General features: G+C 46.2%; 1 protein-coding gene across 1 annotated transcript; it reads right to left on the reverse strand.

The window, feature by feature from the left end:
* Positions 1–4,685: 4,685 nt before the first annotated feature.
* Positions 4,686–9,555, reverse strand: UBE2T (ubiquitin conjugating enzyme E2 T). Its single transcript, XM_005426780.2, has 7 exons — positions 9,445–9,555; positions 8,475–8,620; positions 7,865–7,934; positions 7,044–7,149; positions 6,333–6,431; positions 5,878–5,958; positions 4,686–4,980 (listed from the first exon to the last, which is right to left on the reverse strand). The coding sequence occupies exons 2-7, from the start codon at positions 8,578–8,580 to the stop codon at positions 4,855–4,857; spliced, it is 588 nt and encodes a 195-aa protein (XP_005426837.1). The 5' UTR covers positions 8,581–8,620; positions 9,445–9,555; the 3' UTR covers positions 4,686–4,854.

Consider the following 9,555-nt stretch of genomic DNA (forward strand, 5'->3'; position numbering starts at 1 on the left):
TTAGTTTTAATTAGAAACAGGACAAATTGAGGGTCCATTTCCTCTAATAACCTGGGGCAAAGGGTATGCTTGTGTTTTGACAGGTAGAGGACCTAAGTGGATTCCAGTGAAGAATGTAAAGCCATATCATGTGCAAAAACACACTGACAACCCCACAAGCAGAGAAATAAGCGGGCAGACGTGAGCGGAACAGAGACTACATCTAGCAATGCATACATGAGCAACGAGGAACCAAGGAATCCTGTCTCATCTATACTAACCAAAGGCCAGAAGAAAAAGATGGGGGGACCAAAGAAACAGCTACAGGAAGATAGTGGGAACCTAGCTATTATCCCACAGGGTGATGTTAAAACACATCTAGTAAGAAAACCACGAGGAAGGCCAAAAGGAAGCAAGAAAGTGACTGTTTTAACTGGGGGAATGTGGAGTTAAATCAAATGCTATGCTAATGTCTTTTTATTTTGTTTGCTTTTAGTAGCGTAATTTTTACCACTAAGCAAGCCAAAACAAATGTTTGGGTGACTTTAGCTAATGCATCAGGCTTAGACACCATATACTTAGCCACTACAACTCCAGAAAATTCATTTTCAACTTGCTTAGTAAGGCTGCCCGTGGACATATGGCCAATAAAAGAGAAAACTATTTGTGTTTTAAGAGGTAAAAGTGCTGGCAGCGCATAGGATTGGGATCACAACTCTGTAGATGCTTGGAATTATTGGGCAGGAGAACTTTCTTGAACCTCCTTACAGCGTCAGGAGATTGATCTCCTTGGCTCAGTAAAAATGGATTTTTGTATTAAGTTCAGCTATACAGGAAAAGAGTCATGACTGATTAAAGATTTTTCTCCCTGTCACCAAGTATATAACCCAATTTCTTGGGGAAATTGTACTTGTCCAGTACAAAGGTCTATTGACACACCTTTACCGTTGCCCCAAGGGATGTTTCTTATCTGCGGAGATAGAGCTTGGCCTGCCATGCCATCACACATCATAGGTGGCCCGTGTAGCTTGGAGAGACTCACTTTGCTAACACCAAGTATGAAAATGATCACTGTCAATAGATGCAGAGGTAAGAAGTTTGTTCATCAATATGAATCAGATTGCAAAGATTATTTTAAACCCTTGGAGTTTAGGAAAAAGGTTTTCAGCATCTGTACTTTTACCTCAACTTGCCTCTGCAGTAGTGTTAAAGCAAATAGATCTAATAGGCTGTTGGCTAAGTAAACAAACCTGTAGGAATGTGCCCCCTGTTGACGGAGTGACCAAATTATTCTTTGTCTGCTTAAAAAGGCAAAAAGCCGAGAAGTTTCTCTCCTCGATTTGTTAAAAAGACACCTCTTAGGACCTTTGGGACTTCACCTCAAACCTGGGGCTGCCCAATTGGATAGAGGCCAAAAGGTCCTGCCTCGGTAATTGACTAGAAAAAGAAGAGAACAAAGGAAAAAAAACACTATTGTGGAGTGTTTTAGCAGGAGCAAGAACCTCTTGCCCCTGGCTCAGTTTTTCTCTGAAAGAGCTTTGTTATTTTGCCTTTTATTATAAATTTTTCTGTTTCCAACACTACCTCAGAAGCACCCTGCTGATTTTATGCCATTCGAGGTAGCTGAGCTATCTCAGGTGTGTTAGGTTCTCTGAAAGCTCCTAAGACTGGCTCAGGGAGAAACCTATCACAAACCAATGCTACTTCTCTTGCATTAAATGATTTGTTAGCAGTTGTCAAAAGTGTAAGATATGCAACTCTGCAAAACAGGGCAATTGATTTTCTCTTATTGGCACATAGTCATGGATGCAAAGATTTTGATGGAATGTATTTATGAATCTGTCTGATTATTCAGAATCCATCCATAAAAGCATACAGCAATTGAAAGGTGTATCCAAAATTAAGGTTGATGATAAAATTTGGTTAGATGATCTGTTCAAGAGATGGAGTTTTGCACCTTGCCTGAAACAACTTCTAAAAATAGGCATATATATATTAATTCACATAGTAGTTGTGCTAATAACAGTGCCTTGCTTGCTTCAATGTGTGTGGCAGATGTTTGATAAAGCTATTAAGGGAGTATTTATGGTTTGACAGAAAGGGGGAGATGTGGAAAATGCAAGCACAGAGAGCTCCCAAAGCCTCAAACATACAAGCTCAGAGATAGAGATGGATACAGTGTTTGACCTAAGACCTTGGAGGTTTGAAGGTTTAGAATAAAAAAGTGAAATAGACACAGAGTAAGAATAAAGATTTGTAGTTTAAGCAGAAAAATATTTTATGCAAGGAGAAATATGCCTCATGTAAACGAATAAATATGTTATGCAAGATAGCAGAAAATTTTAAAGTCTAGTAATGGAACTTGTTATAGAGTTAGTAAAAAGTAGAAGATAGAGCAATAAGTTTCTGTAGAGTTATATGATTGGATAAAAAGAGACACATTATGGCAAAATCATATAAAACAGCAATGAATGATTGTTTTATGAAGATGCTAGTGAGCTTTGTGGAAGTAGCTGATTGGATAAGAAATTTATAAAAGATATTGTAACTAGAGTTAAAACAGCTTCTGGTGTGATGGTGTGAACAGAAAATGGTTCAAAACCAAACCGGAACAACAAAAGTACATGTCAAAAGAACTGCAAACCTTAACAGAACTTCTTCCCACCATACTTAATAACTCCTCCTTATTTGCATGAGCCAATTACTACACCTTATTCATAGTATCACTGAGCTTCACTGCTTCGCAGGCATTGGGAACTTCACTGAGTCCTCTTTCTGCTCCAGAGATGGGCCTGACTCACTTTTCTGGGAGCAGGGACCGGACATGGGTTAAATTCCCAGCAGAGAACCTGCAGAGCAAGAGGCCAAGCACCTGACTTGCTCCTACTGCAATCTGCTGCCAGCCCTCTTCTTTGGGTCTGTGGAAGCACCAAGAATTGTCCTCCTTAGCCCAATCCTCTTGCGCTCTTCACCCTGCACATCACATCACTGACATCCAGCTCTTCCACATCCATCCTCCCAGATCCCTGGGATTCCTTTGGGCTCTTCCTCACCGGCTGTGAGCTGGTTCTTGTCGCCTCTTGGAATCACAACAGAGCCAAGACACCATCCAGGTTACCCTAAATGGTCCAACTGGAACCTAACAGACTGCTCTGGAGAGCCAGAGTTGTAAGACTTGAGTTTAATGACTTAGCCCTTGAGATTACATGGAAAACTAAGCCTTTTCTGGGAAAGGATTCCCACCAGCTGTTTCTGACCTGTCTGCTGCTCAGCTCCTGCTCTCAGTTGGTTGTGAAAATAGAAATTGAACTACTTGGCGCTATTCCCATGTCTCTGAAAGTTGGAAACTGGAAGCTGAAGCAGTGGTTCCAGTTTTCCTTTCGTCATGGTTTGAAACTGGCCAAATGACAGGCACGAAAGTCATTTGCTTACCCTCCCCTGCTACTGTTCGACAGAGGAGAGGGAAAAAAATGAAGGGTTCATGAACTGAGATAAGGACAGGGAGAAAAAAACCACTAAGGGCAAAACAGGTTTAAATTTAAAGATATAAAGTATATTTATTATTAACAGAGTTGGAAGAGGAGAATGAGAAGTAAAAGAAGCCTTTAAACCACATTTTCCCTCCCCCAGCCCCTCTTTCTCACTGACAGTATGGGGAGACAGAGTGTGGGGGTTTTGGTCAGTTTGTCACTTGAGATCTTCTGTTTGCTCAGGGAGCAGAGTTTTTTCTCTGCTATGCTGTGTGGTCCCTCCCACAGGCAAACAGTCCTCCCAAAACTGCTGTGGTGTGGGTCGCTTATCCACGGGCATGTAATCTTTTAACAATAGGGTGCTCTAGTTTGGAAGCAAGGGCCCTCTCTCTCTGTTTGGGTCTCCCACTGGATTACAGCTTTCTCTGGCATCCACCTGCTCCAGCATGAGCCCTTTTCTCATGGACTGTAAGTGAATTTCTGCATCCCCTGTGGACTTCATGCATTACAGGGGGACAGTTTGTTTCACGATGGTCCTCACCATAGCTTGCAGAGGAACCTCGGCTCCGACACTTGCAGCACCTCCTCCCCCTCTGACCTTGGCGCTGCCATGTTTTCTCTCACATGTTCTCACTTCCTCCTCTTCTCTGACTAGAAAAAAACCTACTACTTGTAGGTACTCTTGCCAAGAAGTCCCTCTAATTCTTGCAAGATCCTGCAGTGCAGAGAAGCTGATCTCATCTAGGTTCCACATCAGGGAATTGCTTGCCCTGTTTCCCTTGGTGGCCAGTTGGCCTGGCTGTCATTGTGTGGGCAGTGGCTGCCACGGCACTGGCACCATTTAACACCTCTCCTCATGCAGGGCATCAGGAAGGGGAAGACGCTGCCCCTGCACTTCTGTCTGCAGTGGCTGGCTAGGGGTGCCCAGGCAGGCAAGGTTCACCACAGGCCACACCAGCAAGGCCTCCCCACCACTGGAGAAAAACTGTCCCTGTGTGCTGTTTTGACTTTCCTCTTTAATGTCCTCAGAGGCAACCTCTCTAACTGGGCCCTGCATGTCCATCTTCAGAGTCATCAGAGGCTGGCTCTGTCAGAAATGGTGGAAGCTTCTAGCAGCTTCTCACAGAAGCTACTCCTGTGGTCCTCTCCCACTACCAGAAACCATGCTGCACCACATCAACTCACCTTTTCTTTTGAATATTCCAAAACCTCCACTCAACAAAATGGAAACGCAGATATAAATAAAAACTTTATATTTTATTAATATAATGGAACTTTTCACAAAAAAGTAACACCCCAAGGAAACAGAAACCCAAAGCTGGTGCAGCCTCTAAAAGGCAGATTCTTTCCTTGTATATGTGTGAGGGAAAGGGTACAGTGACAGCCCAAAGAGAACAAAAACCCCTCACGAATCTGGGCGGCATTTCTTCTCCTTCCTACTGATGTCAACCCCTTTTCTTTTCTGCATGGTCGACTCACTGCTGGTGCTTGTTTCACTTTGGCTGATTTTCTCTTCTAAAGGCTTGGAAGCCTGTGATAACCCAAGAAATAAAAGAGTTGTGAATAATTTAATTTTACAGCCATTGGAATGGCCTGTGCTCCACCAAGGTCAGAGCCGACTGTACTCTGGCTCTTATGCAGCGAGCCTTTGTTATTCTGCTCCCACTGCTGGGATTTTTAGGAAGGGGGATGACAGGAGAGCAAGATAATGGCTGAGCAGGGCAGTAGAACACACATAGATGAACCAGGTCACTCCAGGGCTCTGTGTGTTGTTGCAGGGATGGCTTCAGTCTGTGCCCTCCTGACAACCACAGTTAACTTGGAAATGTATTCAGAGCTGGAGCAGTGAGCATGGCTCCTGCAGGGAAGATATCCCCATCCCAGAAAGGGTGTTACCCAAATCAGGTGCAAGGGAGGGAAGGCAGCTAGGAAAGGGAGAAGGCCCAAAGGTAACTGATTTTTGGGCAGAGGCTTTGATCTGCTTAAGCGTGATTTTATTTTTATGAGACTCATTGGTGAGGTGACAGAGAGGAAAGGAGGCAGGAAGAGAGGAAGGATGATGGGAGGAAGGCTGAACCCCATCAGGGAATAGGGAGACCAGTCAGTGAATGCATGAGCAGATGGAGAACAGGCACAGGAGGACAGGGAACAGAGCTGAGGGAGAATAGGGCTACAGCATCCCTGGGAAGGGTTTATCCATCTGTCCCTCCTCCTCCTTGAGCAGCCTGGCAGTTATTAGTGAATGAGCACATTTAATTGGAAGGAGAGAATGTAATGAGCTTAAAAAAAATAATGAAATTAAATACAGATCCAAAACACAGAGCAGAAGGTGAGGAAGGAAAGAACAAAGCAACTGTGAAAGGGAAACAGACAAAAGGACTGTAGACCAAGAGGGAGCCACACCAAGTGAGCAGAGCATGATCCTTACCCTTGGCTGCCCTGCGTATTTCTCGGTCCACTCCCTGGCGTTGAGCAGGAACAGCTGCTTGTTGTACTTGTACTCCGAGGACTAAATGGGAAGAGCAAGACAAAGACAGAGATTTGATTGAATACATGTCACCAAGAAGCTGGGACCAAGTCTGCCTTTAGGACTCCTAGACCAGACTAAAACTGCAGCAAGCATGAAGTGTAAAATTCATTTAGCTTGCTTGAAGAACTTGTGCTGCCATTTGCACTGAAGATAGAGGCTTCAAAACAAGACCTTGACCGTCTCTTCTGGCCTCAGCTGCTTCAGGGAAGCCCAGGGATGCCCCAGCTGATCCAGGTCAGGCCACGCTCCAAGCGTGTCAATCCAGAGTGAGTGAAGCAGAAGCTGAGCCCAAGTCCAGCCCCCCACTCCCTCCCCACCCATGTCCACGGCCAGGAGAGAGGGAGCTCACGTACAATATTGGCCATGAGAGGATCGTCAGGGTTGGGCTCTGCCATCAGCAGCTGGATGGAGGTCAGCAAGGTGGAGATGTTCAGGGAAGGCCTCCATGCACCCTGTAAGGAAACAGGATGAGAGCAGCAGCTCAGAGAAAGAAACCAGCACACGGCAGCCCAGAGACACCTCAGAACCTACAGCACTTCAACAGAATCTGCACACAGTTGCCTTGGGACTTCCAGCACCTAATGCCCCATGGAACACACCAGACTCACTCTCAATACAAGGCTCCAAGGAAGCCCAGCTGTCAACCAGGGCAGTGGTCATGGCTCCAAGGCTGCCAGAGCTCAAGGAGCATTTGGATAAAGCTCCCAGGCACGCAGTGGGACTTTGGGCTTGTCCTGTCCAGCTCGTGGCCCTGATGATCCTTCCAATTCAGGAGATTCCATAATTCTATGGGCTGTACCCTGCACATCTCTGCTGTGTTGGGGCAACTCATTTTCAGACATAATGCCTTTTGACTCCAATCTTTAAAGCCTTGGAAACTTAAATGGAACAAAAAACATCATGTTCTGGCTCTAAACAAAGAAGATGCCACTCAAAACTTCATTCCCTGCTCCCTGTAAATAAGTCAGGAGCAAAGAGACATTCAATCAGGCTTTTACAAGAAGCAGATAAGGAGTTCATTATCCTGCCCAGGCTCACTTACCCACACCCAAGCACTGTTTTACCTTCGGTGGTAACTTAAGAACATCCAAGCAAATCCTTCCAGCAGAGTCGATGTTGGGATGGTAGATGGGGGTCAGGAAGCGAATCTTTGGCGGCTCAAATGGGTACCTGAAGGGATAAGCATTAAGAAACAAAAGTTGCTGTTATATCTATAGGATCAGTTGTTTTGTCACCCAAGCAACGCCATAATTTCCTCCTCCCAGCCTACATGACACCCTTCCCCACAAATCTTCAGAGGCAGTGCTCTGCCTTTGCTGCTTCCAGCTGTGTCTGACTAACACTTCCCTGGATAGCCTTCCACAAGGGGAAGAACATAAGAAACTTTGTACTGATGAACAAGCTCTTTCCAGAAAGCTTTGAGACAGTATGATGAGGCAAAAATCTTATCATTGCACTTTTAGGTTTTTTAATCACACATCTTTGATGTTCAATGCAAATAAGTATCACCTCCTAGAAAAATTGCACTCCTTAAAAAGAGGGTCTCAATTCCTTGTTGAGAGGATAAAGACTCACATGTCAGTATTTACAGCAAATACCTTACACCAGTTTACTCATATTTAAAGCAGAACTACACTAACTACTTAATCAGAGAATCAGTCTGGTTTACATTAGAAGGGACCTTAAAGCACATTTTGCTCTACCTCCTGCCATGGGCAGGAACCTTCCACTAGCCCAAGATGCTCCAAGCCACATCCAGCCTGGCCTTGGACACTTCCAGGGATGGGGCAGCCACAGCTTCTCTGAGCAACCTGAGCCTGGGCCTCTCCACCCTCACAGGGGAGAACTCCTTAATTAATCTAGCTAGAGTCTATTGCCCACCTACCTTTCAGGAACTATGATTTCCAGGTTGAATATTCCTTTCTCATATGGTGTGTCCACACCTCCTAAAATTTCTTTAAGAGCAAGATGAAAATACAAGAATTACATTTAAAATCAGAATTACAGAATGGTTTGGGTTGGAAGCAACCTTCAAGATCATTTCGTTGTTCAGCAGTCCCCACGAACCTCCCACAGTCATAGAGCTGTTCAGGTAACAGAATCACAGCCTGTTAAGGGTTGGGAGGGACCTTAAAGACAACTCAGTTCCAGGAACCCCCTCCCTTATTCCCAGGTTGCTCCAAGCCTCATCTAACCTGGACACTCCCAAGGATGGGACAGCCACAGCTTCTCTGGGCAACCTGTGCCAGGGCCTCACTTCCCTCACTAGGGAGAATCCAGGAATAAAAAATGTCATCAAATGTCTTCTTGTGTAAGACCAATTCCACCCCCCAGCAATCAAAACTAAGCGCAGACCAGCCAAGGCACAGGCCAAGCTATGTTTAAAGGAAACTACAATCCCACATTTCCACATAGCCTGTAAAGCCCAAAGCATGCACAGATCTAGCAGCAAACTGCAGCCCAGCCCCGCCTTTGGGAACCCCCAGGGTACGTACGTGCCCGTAGGTCATCCAGCTGCCCATTCTGCCAGCAAGTGATGCCCGGAGGTGGCTCTGTAGCCAGGAGTGAGAGCTCCCTTGCCAGCCGTGAAGCTCTCTGCATGGTGCTGGAGTTCTGAGACCAAATTCTATTCCTGACAAACCTGGATTTTTAAAAACAGCACTTTAAATTGAGATTTTTTTTGGCTAAGGACCTGGGTTTTGAGCTGTCAGCCTGATGTGATATCAGATTCACAGAGAGGCTCAGCCAGTTCCTGGAGCTGCTCTTGCACCCAGCTGGGGGTGGGGCATGAGACCCTTTACAATCCATCCCATCCCCTCAGTCCCCAGCTGAGTCGAATAAACCCTGGGATTTAACAAACCCTAATAAACTGGCAGGCCATAACCAGGCTCCAAACACCTTATGGGACTGTAACATCTGCCCTGGGACCACCTGTGTCCTTTCATGGTTAAGGTACCCACTGCCCTGCTGAGGCCATCCATCAGTGCCCCTTCCTACCCAAAGGCTCCATCTCCCCTTCCTGTGCAGGGGGAGACCTGAAAGCTGCTTCAGGGATGGACCTCCCCCTACCACAGCAATGCTCCTGACACTCCCAAAGGAGTGGTCTGCCCCTCAGTGCCCATGGACAGGGACATAGACATGGACACCCTGAGAGGAACCTGGCTCGATAACCCACCACAGCCCTAACCACTCACCCTGAGGATGGGGGACACCCCCCGAGGCCTAACTGCCCCCTCCAGGGATTATCCTTTCCCTCAGGCACCATAAGCACCCCACAGACTCACTCACCCGAGCACCCCTCAATTTCACTGCACCTCTAGCCTGACTATGCCACTGAAGAAGCGTTTCACCTTCCTCCATCAGCCTAACTAAATACCCCTCAGCTTAATTACCCCCCGCACATGGACAAGAGGCGCGCCCCCCTTCCCACTCCCCAAGGATGGGAACGGCCACCCACAGCCTCACCCCTCCAAGATCCCCCACACAATCCCTTCGGAACGACCTCCACGCTCTCTGATTACTAATTCCTCTAACTAATTAAGTTCCCTCCGCAATGACCAATCCCCGGGCTCCCGC

This window comes from Geospiza fortis, unplaced genomic scaffold (genome assembly GCF_000277835.1).
Source record: "Geospiza fortis unplaced genomic scaffold, GeoFor_1.0 scaffold26, whole genome shotgun sequence".
In the NCBI taxonomy this organism is placed as follows: domain Eukaryota; kingdom Metazoa; phylum Chordata; class Aves; order Passeriformes; family Thraupidae; genus Geospiza; species Geospiza fortis.